We start from the raw sequence: 16109 nt of genomic DNA on the forward strand, positions 1-16109 counted from the left end.
CCGTGAGTGTTTCCTCGGCGAGTCTTAATGTCTTTTTATTTTATGTTGCTTTCTTTGATCTTCTTGGTGTCAAATTTTTGAAGACGAGATTTCCTTTTGGAGTAAATTTCACTTTGATCCACACTACATAGTGGTCCGAGTCAATGTTGGCTCCTCTTCGGACTTGCACATCATGAATTTTTAGAATTGTTATAGTATGTCTTCAGAATTTGTGGGAGAATTAAAAATGAAAATCTGTTATTTATCTGTGCTGGAGCAACATTAGGTTTTTCTAACTAAAACACAAATGTGAGGCTAGTTTACATCATATTGCAACATAATATTGGATCTGGGGATTAGAAAAGTTGAATACTACCAAAATCTGCAGTGTGATTTTTTTATTATTGTAAAGCAATGGAATTGCATCGTATTGGATTAGCATGGGATCCATTTAGTCCTAGCAGGCTGTGTGACTTTGCAGATCACATGAATGCCTAGTTTTTTGTAAAGTAAAACTTGAGTGCAATGCTGCAGATCGAGCCAAGGGTGTAGGAAGTTTAACATAATAAGTTAACATCACATGCTGCTTGTTTTGGTTTCATAAAATAGGTTCCTCATTGAATTAGTGCTGCTGTTCATTCCACTGGCAAATCCAACTACTCTTATGCATAATTCCTACATTACTAATAAATAAATGAATAAATAAACAAACACTACCTGGATCACAACTCATATTACCATCTACCAGCTTCAATCTGCACTGCCGATAATATTCAGGTCAGGTAACAGGAAAGGCAGTTTGTCAATAGCTGTGTAAAACTGATGTTGACATTGGTATTAGTTCTACACTGTTGTTGATAAACTGCACTGTGTAGTGCCAGACCTGAAGATGACATTTGACATCAATTGAAACTGGTAATCAGTAAGATAAGTTGTGATCCAGACTTCGTTTGTTTGTTTACTATAACAAAAGAGATCGTAGTTCCTAGACATGGCATCAAATATGTTCTGTATGATTGTTTATTTACATTTTCTCTCAATTCAAGTTGCCTCTGAGATAGAAATGAAGGACTGAATCAAGATTTCTGTTTCCTGTAAGAACAATGAAAATCCTCAGTAGCCTAATTATGTATTTGATAGACAGCATATTCTTCATTTTATGACATCTGGCAGTTTGTTCTATTGTTACCAAATCTAAAGATAGTGGTTGTTAAAATTGTGTGTGGTTTGGAAGCAGCTATTCAGTACAGTTATACATGACACATTTAGTATCTCTTCCTTCTCCTTCTTCTTCTTCTTCTTCTTCTCCTTCTTCTTCTCCATTTAACTATAAAATGATTCAGTTTCTATACTTTTACACTTGTGTTGAGAAATAATGTTTCTGTATTTTTACAGCACAGTTCCCTTTCCCTTGATTTTCAACATTTTCTTGGGCAGGAATGAACTCCAGCATAGATGTTCAACTCTAAATTTTGCAGAAAGCACAAAATTTATCCATGGACTTTGAGCTCTCGAACATTTTAAACATTACCAAAAGACAGTAACAAAAGTTTTGTGTGTGGAATTATCTTACAGAACTGCCAAAGTCTTCATAAATGCTGTTAAAAAATGTTAATTTCTTATATTTAACATAGTGAGCAATTTTCTGCCAGCTAGTTTTGGTCTGCTTTAATCGTTACATGGATGATTAGTAAAATAAGTTACATAAGTTTTTATTATGATAAGTGGTCCTATACTTAAAAACATTTTTATATACATTTGTGCAAATTTGAACTTTAGTGCAGAACAAAATGTGTTGTGGGTAATATCTGCCAAAGTAAAATAAATAATGAAATAAAATGTTTTTCCATAGGTTGCTTACATTATACAATGTGCAGCTGAGGTATGTGAATCCACCAAATCTTGGAATGCCTTTAAATGTTGTTCAGTTTGTTGCATCGAAAGGCATACCACAGGAAGAATTTAGTACGCTGGAGGAAGCTCTTCCAGAAACAGATGTCCTGTATATGACCCGCATTCAGAGAGAGAGATTTCCATCTCAAGAAGCATATGAGAAGGTAAATATTATGAATGCAGTAACAATTCTAAATTTAGTTTATGTGTAAATTAATCCTCCTCTCACTTTAGACATCTCAATAATAATAATTGTTATTGTTATTGTTATTATTATTATTATTATTATTATTATTATTATAAATGTGGTTGTATTACATGTGCAAAGCTCCCCAAAGATAATTTTTTATGCTTACAGAAGACTAGCATTTCTGATTGGGCAAATAACAGTGATGCCAAGTTAAATCAAAATATTAACTGAGGAGAATAACAATCTGCAGGAGCAAAATCCGTTGACCTGCTGCATTGAAACCATATTTGATATAATTCATTAGGAAGAGTAAATACTGTTGGCAGACAAAAAGACAGAGGGGTAATCTGGTATCTTTATGAAGGCATTTGGGCAGACAACATTAATTTGTAGGGAACTGCATCCTTATCATTTGCCGAGATACAATGAATGTATTGCACTTGGTAACTGAAATGAAGCTATGCAGACTTATGTTGGAGAGAGAGAGATAGAACTACTGCGAGTTTCTGTTTCTGATTGTGGAAGTATGCAAAATAACCAGTTGGCCGTACGCCACTGGAAACATGAAAATTTTACCCATGATAAAAGACTGTTGACAGACTGTTGGCTGCCAATCGTATGTGTGCACAGAGCAAATGTCAACGTTCTGTCTGTGCTCTGTCTTTACTCTGAAATGGCAATTGATTCCATGAAACGGCATTTTTTATTCCACAACAGCCCAAAAGGGATACTATAGAGAGAGAAGTACCTCACCTCCTCTAAGGATAATTCATTCACTTTTGGAAGGATACCATTTGGAGTAAAAATTTTTGTATGTGTTCTGTTTGATTATCTTCATGTGATGTGACTTCATGGCAAAGATTATAATAAAATGATCATCAACGTCTTTGCTGTCAAAGTTAAATATCATTAAATTTACTTGAGAGAAAGGAACAATCAGAGTACAAATATTACTATGAAAGTATACTACAAAGACACGCATCATCTCAAAGCATCATTGAGATACTTACATAGCATACATGACTTCTATTGATTGTGTGGAAACATTTACAGTCCATAATATACCTCTCTTGGATTTGTTTCACAATGAATTGGTCAAGAGAAAGCAATTTCATTTGATAAAGAACGAAATTATGTTTTAGAAGAACAATGTACTTGCTCACTTGTCTGCAACTACCACAGTCAGATTTCATATTAACTGCTATACTAAGTGAGATTTCGCTGTTAATTGAGTGTAAAAAGTGGTGAAATACCTTTCACTATTTAAATTTCAAATTGACATACAAAAAAACTTTTATTACTATCATTATTATAATTATCCTTTCTAAAATAAGTGTGTTAATTATATGTGTAGGCCCTAAAAATGGAATAAATAGGAATAGAAAAAAAAATGTGGTATTCACATTCAAAACTAAACCTGTAGCAAAATTTTTACAGTGATTATTTTCTTATTTTTTCCAGAGCATCTGTGTGTACAGTCCCACAGATCTCAAATTTAGTTATAGTAGAAATGTAAAGCCATAGCCACTAAATAATTCCATGACTTTACATGTTACTGGCTTGTAAAGGATTAATATGATGCTGGAAGTGCCTAGGTGAAATAGAGGATGACACAGAAAACTGGGAACATTTCCACAATCTAATAAAAGTAGAAGTAATGAAGAAAAAAAATTGCATTCATAGTAATTGAAAACTTATTTTTAAAAAATTATGTCCTTTAGATGGCATCCTTCTGCACAAATGCAATCATGAAATCTGCTGTTGAGATTCCTCATTGACTGGTGCAATATCTCAGTTAGGGTACTGTGAATTGCATCCCGGATTCTCTGTTTTATTTCATCCAGGGTTCTTGGTTGAGTTGTGTAGACTGCTCTTAGGTAGACCTACAAGAAAAAAATCACAAATGCGTAAATCTGGTGATCCAGGGGGCAAGGGAATGTTACCAAATTCTGAGATCACAAAGTTGCCAAACAGTTCTCACACATATGCCATGATTGCCGTGCTGTGTGAGAGGTTGCTCCATCCTGTTGAAACAAGGCTTCTTGAACGTCTGGAAAGTGGTTCAATGCAGGTGTAATGAAAGTCTGTAACATCTCCGCATAATGATCAGCATTGGCAATTATTGTTTTTCCCTGTTCATTTGTGAAAAAATATGGCCAATGTGATGAAACACCACTCCATACTGTCACTTTACTAGCATGTAAAGGGTGCTCATGAATGTCATTAGGATTTGTGTTTGCCTAGTAATGGTAGATTCGTTCATTCACATAACATGTGAGATGGATATGTGCCTCATCTGACATCCACAGCTTGTTTAGAAATTTATTGTCATTGTTTATTTTTATCATCATTTGTTGACAGAATCCTAATCGTAACCAGTAATTGTTGTCCTTTAATTGTTGCACCATCTGTAGTTTGTACAGGTGAAACTAAAAATCAAGATGAAGAATTCTGTGAACATTGTCCTGTTGTGGGCTCCATAAGACAGACTTGCGTACAGCGTCAATGTTCACTGGAGAATGCACACTTCTTGGCCGTCCTGTTTGTTTCTTCTTGAGGGCAGATCCAGTCTCTTCAAAGTTATTAATCCAACATTTTATCACATGTTTATTTATTTATTTATTGTTCCATGGGATCAAATTAAGTAGAAGTCTCCATGGTCATGGAACGAGTCAATACATGAAATTATAACACGATAGTAGAAACAGATAAAATGAAATACAAGAAAAGTATTCAGGTGACAATTCGTAAGTTTAAATAAACAAAATCAACAATGTAACTCTGGAAGTTGCTTAATTTTTCAGCTCTTCCAGGAGCTCCTCGACAGAATAGAAGGAGTGAACCATGAGGAAACTCTTCAGTTTGGATTTAAAAGCGTTTGGGCTACTGCTAAGATTTTTGAGTTCTTGTGGTAGCTTATTGAAAATGGATGCAGCAGAATAGTGCACTCCTTTCTGCACAAGAGTCAAGGAAGTGCATTCCACATGCAGATTTGATTTCTGCCTAGTATTAACTGAGTGAAAGCTGCTAACTCTTGGGAATAAGCTAATATTGCTAACAACAAATGACATTAAAGAAAATATATACTGTGAGGGCAATGTCAGAATTCCCAGACTACTGAATAGGGGTCGACAAGAGGTTCTCGAACTTACATCACATATAGCTCGAACAGCCCATTTTTGAGACAAAAATACCCTTTTTGAATTGGAAGAATTACCCCAAAAAATAATACCATATGACATAAGCGTGTGAAAATATGCGAAGTAGACTACTTTTCGTGTTGAACTGTGACTTACTTCAGATACTGTTCTAATGGTAAATAAAGCAGCATTTAGTTTCTGAACGAGATCCTGAACATGGGCTTTCTACAACAGCTTACTATCATCCAAACACCCAGGAACTTGAACTGTTCAGTCTCGCTTATAATATGCCCATTCTGTCTGATCAAAATATCAGTTCTTGTTGAATTAGAAACTGTAAAAACTGAGTCTTACTGTGATTTAGCATCAAATTATTTTCCACAAGCCACAAACTTATTTCATGAACTAAATTATTTGATAATGTTTCAATATTACACACAAGATCCTTCACTACCAAGCTTGTGTCATCAGCAAACAGATATATTTTTGAATCACCTGTAATGCTAGAAGGCATATCATTTATATAAATAAGAAACAGCAGTGGCCCCAGCACCAATCCTTGGGGAATGCCTCACTTAACAGTGCCCCATTGGGACTGAACGTCACTACCACTCTCTATATTGTGGAGAATTACCTTCTGCTTTCTGTTCTTAAAGTAAGAGGCAAACCAATTGTAAGCTACTCCCCTTACTCCATAATGGTCCAACTTCTGCAGTAATATTTTGTGGTAAACACAGTCAAAAGCCTTCGTTAAATCAGAGAAAACACCTAGCGTTCGCAACCTTTTATTTAATCCATCCAAACCCCACAGAGAAAAGAGAATATAGCATTTTCAGTTGTTAAACCATTTCTAAAACCAAACTGTACATTTGACAGCAAATTATGTGAATTTAAATGTTCCAGTAACCTTGTATATACAACCTTATCAATAACTTTAGCAAACACCGATGGCATAGAAATAGGTCTATAATTGTCAACATTATCCCTGTCTCCCTTTTTATGAAGTGGCTTCACTACCGAATACTTTAATCGGTCAGGAAACCGACCACTCCTAAAAGGAAAGTTACAGATATGGCTAAGTACTGGGCTAACATACATAGAACAATATTTCAGTATTCTGCTAGATACCCAGTCATTTCCATGACAGTTCTTGGTCTTCAGTGATTTAATTATTAACTAAATCTCCCTCTTGTCAGTACCATGGAGGAGCATTCAGGTAACAGTCTCGGAACACTTTTTTCTACGAGTGCTATATGATTCCCTGTTGGGACTAGGTTTCTATTTAGTTCACCTGCTACATTCAGAAAGTGATTATTAAATACTGTACATATATGCGACTTATCAGTAACACGGACATTCCCACTACGCACTGATTCTATATCCTCGACCTGTCTCTGCCGACAAGCCACTTCCTTTACGACTGACCATATGGTTTTAATTTTATCCTGAGACTTAGCTATTCTATCTGCATACCACATACTTTTTGCCTTCCTAATAACTTTTTTAAGCACTTTACAATACTGTTTGTAATGGGCTGCTGCATTTAGATTTTGACTGTTTCTAACGTTTTGATATAATTGCCACTTTGTTCTACAGGATATTCTTATCCCTCTAGTCAGCCACACAGGCTGCCTGTTTGTGCTAGTACCCTGTTTTGAACGTTCTAACGGAAAGCAATTTTCAAAGAGCACGAGAAAAGTCTTGAGGAAAGCATTATGTTTATCGTCTACTGTATCAGCACTATGAACATCTTGCCACTCTTGTTCCTTGATAAGGTTTACAAAGGTCTCTACAGCAACTGGATCAGCTTTCCTAAAAAGTTGATAACTGTATTTAACATGAGTTGCAGCACAAAAATCTTTTAGAGTTAAAACTTGTGCATCATGATCTGAAAGGCCATTCACTATTTTTGCTAACAGAACAAAATGTTGTCTATGGTTGTTCTACTGTTTCCTTGCACTCTCGATGGAAAGAATACGGTTGTCTACCAGCATCCTTTTCCTTGCACAGTCACTTATACAATTAATATTGAAGTTACCACATGTAACTAACTTTTTGTATTTCCTATAAAGTGAACCAAGAACCACCTCTAGCTTTAGCAAAAATGTTGTGAAATCGGAGTCTGGGGATCTATAAATAACAACAGTTAGAAGTTTAACTCCACTAAATTTAACCACACCTGCACGACATTCAAGCTCCTTTACAGTGCAGTACTTTGAAACATCAATTGACTCAAATGGGATACCGTTTTTCACATACATGGCTACTCCCCCACACCACAAAGAGCTCCTAGAAAAGATGCCAGCCAACCTGTATCCTTGTAAAGGAAGCCTCTAAATTATCTCCTTATTTAAGAAGTGTTCAGATAGACCAATAATTTCAGAGTCAACATCTATAAACAGTTCACTAACTTTATCTCTAATACCTTGTATATTTTTATGAAATATACTAATTCCCTCGGATACCTAAGCTTTGTCGAAAGTGGTTTCTTTGTTAGAGAGACTTCCCTTAAGCAGGAATACCTATACCTATACCTATACCTATACCGATGGAATGGCATCATGAGATAGTAAATTATAAAAATATCAAAGTTCCTTATACGCCATTACCAAACTATCATTGTTTTCATAAAACATATTTATGGTTAACTCATGCTGTTGTCCGTTCCACTGATCCATAATTACTGAAATGGCAGACTGTTTACTTGCTAACTGTCATGAAACTGCAGTGTTGCCAGCTGCCCATGGCTGCCACTACTCATTTCAAACATTCCCGTTATTCTGTGTCACCCTGTATGAACAATGGAAGAAAGGCATATATGCATGTGTGCTCGCTTTAAATGTTTTGGTGCTGCAGCTTAATTGAGAGTATGGTTTGTGTGTGATGGAATGGGGTGGAAGGAAGGAAGGAGGAGGTTGAGAAAGAGGCAACAAGATGGCAGGAAAATTGGATGATGAAATTGTAGAATAGGTTGAAGAGAGGAAGCTGCAAGATAAAGCAGAGAAAGTGGGAGACTGTGAAGAAAACAACGTGGATGTAGTGGAGGGGGGGGGGGTTAGGGAAGGAGGGAGGGAGATAATGGAAGACATGGCGATAAGGTTGGAAGTGGATGTGCGACAGGGGAGTGAGATATTGTGGGTTGGAAGGGTACATTGGATGAACAAACCCCATCTCTGGTGCTACAAGATGCTTGTACTGCGAGAGGAGTTAGATGTCCAGGTAGTCAGTCCTTACACTACATGCACTTAGCACATCAGCTGTTATATTCCTGTAAAAGGCCCAAGTGCAAGGCCTACCATCTGCACCCCACAGCACATCCTGGTCAAGTCACATCACAAGTATCTCCCTCACATCAGACAGGACCAGCTCTGAAAGCAGTCATGATAGGTGTCAGCTCTGCTGTAATTTCTACACAGCCTTTTATGAGAGAGTCTAGCTGAATAAATGGCCATGTGATCAAGAGAAAATTTGACCACGTAGCATCAGTACATTATGCTAAATGTAACCCTTGCCCTCTTCCCTTCTGAGTGCGAGCTTCTCTAAAGTCTCAGTCCCCTATTTTGTGTGGCTCCAAGTATGGCCACTGAAAGGGTAATTAAAATTTCAGACATGTGCCTGTCATAGGCTCAACACCTTACTGTAAAGTGAGTGGTTACCTTTATTTCTTCCATTGTTTATAAGAGAGGACTAAAGAAGTAGTATAGTAAACTAATGCAGGCAGTTGGTGTCAAATTATGGACAGATGTTTCTAATGACATATTTAATTTATAACTGAAGATCCTCAAATTATACATACCAGACCAAGTACATTTACCAAGGCAAAAATAATCAAACTTCTCATTATTGAACCTGGTAGCCACCAAAAGACCTGGAATTCTTTCTATGGCATAATCTACAGTGGTAAGAAGTACGAAGTGCATTAAAGTTCTAAGGCCTCCGATTTTTTTTTCTAATTAACTACTCACCCGAAATCGATGAAACTGGCGTTACTTCTCGACGTAATCGCCCTGCAGACGTACACATTTTTCACAACGCTGACGCCATGATTCCATGGCAGCGGTGAAGGCTTCTTTAGGAGTCTGTTTTGACCACTGGAAAATCGCTGAGGCAATAGCAGCACGGCTGGTGAATGTGCGGCCATGGAGAGTGTCTTTCATTGTTGGAAAAAGCCAAAAGTCACTAGGAGCCAGGTCAGGTGAGTAGGGAGCATGAGGAATCACTTCAAAGTTGTTATCACGAAGAAACTGTTGCATAATGTTAGCTCGATGTGCGGATGCGTTGTCTTGGTGAAACAGCACACGCGCAGCCCTTCCCAGACGTTTTTGTTGCAGTGCAGGAAGGAATTTGATCTTCAAAACATTTTCGTAGGATGCACCTGTTACCGTAGTGCCCTTTGGAATGCAATGGGTAAGGATTACACCCTCGCTGTCCCACAACGTGGACACCATCATTTTTTCAGCACTGGCGGTTACCCGAAATTTTTTTGGTGGCGGTGAATCTGTGTGCTTCCATTGAGCTGACTGGCGCTTTGTTTCTGGATTGAAAAATGGCATCCACGTCTCATCCATTGTCACAACCGACGAAAAGAAAGTCCCATTCATGCTGTCGTTGCGCGTCAACATGCCCCATGGGCAGCCATGTGGTCGTCCGTCAGCATTCGTGGCTCCCACCTGGATGACAATTTTCGCATTTTCAGGTCGTCATGCAGGATTGTGTGCACAGAACCCACAGAAATGCCAACTCTGGAGGCAATCTGTTCAACAGTCATTCGGCGATCACCCAAAACAATTCTCTCCACTTTCTCGATCATGTCGTCAGACCAGCTTGTGCGAGCCCGAGGTTGTTTCGGTTTGTTGTCACATGATGTTCTGCCTTCATTAAACTGTCGCACCCACGAATGCACTTTCGACACATCCCTAATGCCATCACCACATGTCTCCTTCAACTGTCGATGAATTTCAATTGGTTTCACACCACGCAAATTTAGAAAACGAATGATTGCACGCTGTTCAAGTAAGGAAAAGTCGCCATTTTAAGTATTTAAAACAGTTCTCGTTCTCGCCGCTGGCGGTAAAATTCCATCTGCCGTACGGTGCTGCCATCTCTGGGACACATTGACAATGAACGCGGCCTCATTTTAAAACAATGCGCATGTTTGTATCTCTTTCCAGTCCGGAGAAAAAAAATCGGAGGCCTTAGAACTTGAATGCGCCTCATAGAAAAGTTAATCCACCTGTGAACAGTGGAAAGGCCAAGAGAGTGTGTGTGTGTGTGTGTGTGTGTTTCTATTTCAGAAGCTCCAATGTGTAGCAGTCTTTTTCTTTGTGCCTGTCTGCAACTTAATGTCTCCTTTATTAAGTCAGAACCAACTTATCCTTTTCATAAAATAATCCATCTTTGAAGTGACCAGATGTAAATGATATCGAAAACCAGCACTACTGGATATTATTGGAGTAACTTGTAACTGAGAGTAATATTCCCCAGCGTTAATTTTCATAGAAAAAATTGTGTTTTCTGTTCACAGGCTTGTGGACATTTTGTGGTCACTCCTGAACTGATGACACTGGCCAAACGCAAAATGGTTGTTCTGCATCCTCTTCCACGTGTGTTCGAGATCAGCCCAGAGCTTGACATTGATCCAAGAGCAGCTTATTTCCGTCAAGCAGAATGTGGAATGTATGTTCGTATGGCACTGCTTGCAATGGTTCTTGGGCGATGTTGATAGAAACTTCTTCAGATGCATTGTGAGGAACCTTTCAACCTTTACACTGTGATATGTGCCCATGAGTGATAAACATATTTTTTTTTTTATCACAGTTATTTCTGTTTTGAGTCAGTATTGTGATTATGTATTAGAATGCAACATTCCATAGAGAGTATCTAAGAAGACACTCAAAAAATTATATTCGCTGTATTTTTTTATGACAAATCTGAAATTCATATGAAGCTGTTCTGTAAAAACAGCCAGTCACAACTAACAAAATGTAAAAAAATCTAGCAATATTCAGTTATTAATAAAGAAAGTAATCTAATTTTCTCTGAATATTGCCCATGTAGACTGAAAAATTGTCATTTTCCATCATTGTCACCATCTTTCCCTTTTGTGCAGTCCATTTGTAATTTTGAAATTGTTGAACTCGATAATGTCAAAGTATCACTTGCTAGTGTATTGTATGTCAAATGTTAGCAACTTATCAGTTGCACTGTTAAACTTCTGTATATCAATTTTGAATAAAATTATCAGGAGGAGAATTTTGTTTTGTTTTCTTTACTGTAATGTATTGTAAATATTAATAATAGATTTCCAACATCCTATAATGGAGAAAAATTGCAGGATCTAACTTCACAAATACAGAAGGTTACAAGGATGTGCACTTGGTTTTTACTCTTTTTCTCTTTTCATACATTGTGAAATAGATGCTCCTGTTGAATACTGTAGCAAATTGTGTAGAATTTACTGTGTTAAAGAAGAAATTAGGGCATAATGAAACCATATTAAGACTGTTGTAATTTTAAAGGCAATAATTTGCTTTCAGCATGAACACTACCCTTCAACCCACTGCCGTATAGCAATATGGGCATGAGGATGATGAGAGAATGTCACATTACCAGATTCATTACGTGCCATCTTTTCATTCCTCCTACTGGCAACATTGTAAGTTACATACGAGGGCATGTGGGAAAGTGATGCCTCCAAATGTGTTTTATTCTGTTCTCAGTATTATTGTCTTTCCTGTATCACTGGTGCAACTTACAATCCACTACTGCTAGGGGCTCCAAATTGTAGAATGTAATATGGCAGTGTGTAATATGACTATGTTGGCTTGTGAGAAAACCCTCAGAACTGAAAGTTCAGAGAATGACTGTGCCATACCACACAAGAGCACTGTGAGATTTGCAACAATCAGGTGCCTTGGGTTCCTTGTCATTGATCATTATCGATAAGATTCTGACCCCCCCCCCCCCCACCCAATCCATCCATCCATCTCATTTTTATCTGTTTCCAAAACTTCAAGAATGTCTGAGCACTTCACTGTGGTAGCAATGAAGCAGTGCAAGCAGAGATGAGGTTTTGGCTCTATCAAATTCAAACATTCTATAGTGGCAATATCAACAAACAGGTCTCTCGTTGGGAGAAATGCCTTCACTGCCAGACCAACTGTAGTGAGAAATAAATATGTAGACATGAAGAATAAGAATGTAGAATGTTAATTTTTTAAAATAAAACGAACATTAAGAGCTTCCACATAAATTTAGAGACATTACTTTGCGTCTTGCCCTCATTTATTTTTTTTATTTTTTTACAGAAGACAGCTGTAGTCTTGTTTTGGAAAAAAGTGATACGTTCCCTTAACATAACATTTTCTTTACTTCAGAAAAGAGGTTTGTTTTAAAGCCTTATATTTATAGCTTAGGACACACACACTGTGTTCAGTGGAAATCATGGAGTACAGTGTTTATTGTTTATCTTTGGTGTGCTAGTGTAGATTGTCACGATATCAACTAAATCTGTGATGATTGAGTTGGAGGTGGGTGAGTGACTCGATTTACACATTTTCTCTTCACAATGTGGTGACATTTTTAGCCTTTCTATCTGCACTCATAACTTTTAATAGTTGTAAGAGTGCTGATAATCGACATCTATATTTATACTCCGCAAGCCACCCAACGGTGTGTGGTGGAGGGCACTTTACGTGCCACTGTCATTACCTCCCTTTCCTGTTCCAGTCGCGTATGGTTCGCAGGAAGAACGACTGCCGGAAAGCCTCCATGCGGGCTCGAATCTCTCTAATTTTACATTTGTTATCTCCTCGGGAGGTATAAGCAATATATTCGATACCTCATCCAGAAACGCACCCTCTTGAAATCTGGACAGCAAGCTACACTGCGATGCAGAGCGCCTCTCTTGCAGAGTCTGACACTTGAGTTTGCTAAATATCTCCGTAATGCTACCACGCTTACCAAATAACCCTGTGACGAAACGCGCCGCTCTTCTTTGGATCTTCTCTATCTCCTCCATCAACCTGATCTGGTATGGACGCCGCACTAATGAGCAATACTCAAGTATAGGTCGAACGAGGGTTTGGTAAACCACCTCCTTTGTTGATGGACTACATTTTCTAAGGACTCTCCCAATGAATCTCAACCTGGTACCCGCCTTACCAACAATTAATTTTATATGATCATTCCACTTCAAATCGTTCCACATGCATACTCCCAGATATTTCACAGAAGTAACTGCTACCAGTGTTTGTTCCGCTATCATATAATCATATAATAATCTTGCGGTTCAGTGCTCCTACACTGTAAAAACATGTGCACATACATGAGTTTCTAACATCACAGCATGGTATTCCACTACAATGCAGAACATGTGATAGTCTGACATGTCAGATTTTTGCTTCAGGGAGGGGGAGGTGGCCAATGAGATGTGACATTGTTTTTACCTCATAAGCAGAACTGAGCAGCCACCATGTTGTATTGAGTTAGACTATGTGTTTGGTAGATTTTCTTTATTATGTGTGTCATATGAATATAAGATTTTTCAGAGCATCAGCAAATTGAGGATCTACTGAAAACTCATTTTAGTTGTGACTTGTTATAACAAAAGTGTCATAATTACATATCGATAGATGATCTAGCAAAAGCATGTCATTTTGATACAGTCTGCATATTAAATATAAAGTAATGAGAGTTCTAGATAGTCTTTAGACACTGTGTACAATGTACAGAGGCTTGGCTGTCTTGTTGAAGCAACAGACCAGTAGACAGCATTGTGAATGGTGAAGCAAAAGGTAGCAAGTTGATGTCCACTTTTTTTGTTTTGCACATTTTGTTTCCTCAAAGATTCTGGTATTACCTGCAGTAGTAAATGTTATTTATTATAGATAATGTTCTTGCTGCAAAGACAAGACTGGAATATTTACCCAGTAGCCAGAAAAGTTAGGAGGAGCTAAGGGAAAAAACCTCTTCTTCCATTCAAATGAAATTACAAATGAATCTTGATCTTGAAATCTGTGTGATGCAGCATGTTACTTCAGAGTGGTGGTAGTCAATGTAGCATAGAGAATATTCAATTTAAAACTGAAAATGGGATGAAGGGTATAGTCTTGTGTACAGCATTTTTCACAGCTCAAGCCAAGGATGAGACCAGAATCTTCTTGGCAGTTTCCTTCATTTTTCTTCTTCAGTCACTAACAGAGTTAATGCAGCTATTTTAGGTGCATCCATTTTCATAAAGGAATTCGTGATGAGAAACACGTCCCAAGTGATGACAGCTGAAACCAATTTCTTCTGTGTGTTCTAGCGAGCCCATGTGTGTCAGCATCAATATTTTTGAAGTGAATTTATCTAACATTCCAGATATAAACTGAAAATATTGCTCATGTCTCCATTATCTTCCACTCAATGTACCAAAACTTGTGCACGAGTCATGATATACTGTGTATTTTTTGAAGGATGAGTGCAATGAAAAAAAATCTTCATTCGATTATTCCCCTCTAATTTTAGTACTTATTTTTGTCAAAGTTATTTTCAAGAATTTACAGACAATGACTAATGCTGACTAAAATTTCGTAGTAACTCAGACTGCGAGCTACAGTTGTACGTTCTACAAATTTTAACAGCCTGTGGTTCAGATAGTCATTTCCCCATAATTTCAGTGTGGATACTTACATTATCAGTGCATTACTCACACTTTTCACTTTATCAGTTCGTAAACATGCTGTGGCTTAATAATGTGTTCTGTACATGAATGTCACATTTTGTTTTGTTAAATTTCCTATTATAAATTACCTTCATAGAATCTCACTATTTTTAGAGTTTGTCACACAAAATCTGTTAGTGACCATAAACTCGATCCAAGAAAGATTTTTCACTTTCTTAATTTGTTAAGTGTGACTTCAATAGTTTTAAGTCACTATCAGAACTATTGAAGCTTATTTGTTCACTTACACTGGTAAATATTAAACAGCATTATTCCATTACATTTTAATTATCTAAAGATAAGAGTGAGAAGACAGGCAATGTACCACTTGTAGATGATTGATAAGTAGCACATAGGTACATTTAAAATGTGAGTGCACTTTTTCTAACTTTACACTTCTTATAGTATTTATTATTAACAAGTGTGGCACCTGTGGGTGCACACATGCATCTCATTTTAGTTAGTTCCATCTTCGAAATTTCATTGAAATATAAGACAAGTGAGTTTAACTACTTAATATAAAGTATATTTTTTTAATCGAATGTGCATTTTTACTACATAAGCAATTAGGTTCACAGCATTCATTTTATTTTTCCAATAAAATCCTCAGCCTGATCTGAGCAATTCTGGCAAGTATTACAAAGAGGGAGGAAACAAAGAATTTTCATGTGTCACCACTAGGAACTTCTGTGGATTCAAAGGAAATAATAAATCATACTTTTCTCCAGCAGAGTTTTTGATGAGCTCTGGTGTTAAAATTTTGTGACACTTTTGGGGCATAAGAGAAAAATTTTTCAGCTTCTTGGAAACAACTTTCAAAGATTCACTAGGAATAAAACATTTTTCAGCATACGCAATAGGACTTGTTAACAGCATGAATACATTATACTGACTGAAAAACAAGAGTTAGTGGGAAAACTTTTCCTTTTTTTTTTTTAAGCTATATAACCTCTTAACATACTGCACTGAATACAGCATGATACCTTACCTGTGTTATTAAGCAGGATTCCATGGATGGGCTCGTATACTTTTTAATACTGTTTAGCTTTTAATACATTTTCAAAGGTACAGTGAAACTGGGGTAAATTATATATGTATTTTTGTCAATGTATTTTGTGCGACTTTATTCTGTGATGATACTAGTGTTTCAGATGCAACAGTGAAGATCCTTTGCATATCAATGGTAGAAAATCTTTACTAC

At 37.1% G+C, this 16109-nt stretch overlaps 1 protein-coding gene across 1 annotated transcript in view; it reads left to right on the forward strand.

Moving 5' to 3' along the window:
- The window catches only part of LOC126260409 (CAD protein), a 543685-nt gene extending 532242 nt beyond the window's left edge, over positions 1-11443 (forward strand). The window contains exons 32-33 of the mRNA XM_049957741.1: positions 1832-2036; positions 10727-11443. Of these exons, the coding sequence (XP_049813698.1) occupies positions 1832-2036; positions 10727-10924 (403 nt within the window). The 3' untranslated portion in view covers positions 10925-11443. The remainder of the gene's footprint in view (positions 1-1831; positions 2037-10726) is intronic.
- The last annotated feature ends 4666 nt before the right edge of the window (positions 11444-16109 follow it).

This window comes from Schistocerca nitens, chromosome 1 (assembly GCF_023898315.1).
Source record: "Schistocerca nitens isolate TAMUIC-IGC-003100 chromosome 1, iqSchNite1.1, whole genome shotgun sequence".
Classification (NCBI taxonomy): domain Eukaryota; kingdom Metazoa; phylum Arthropoda; class Insecta; order Orthoptera; family Acrididae; genus Schistocerca; species Schistocerca nitens.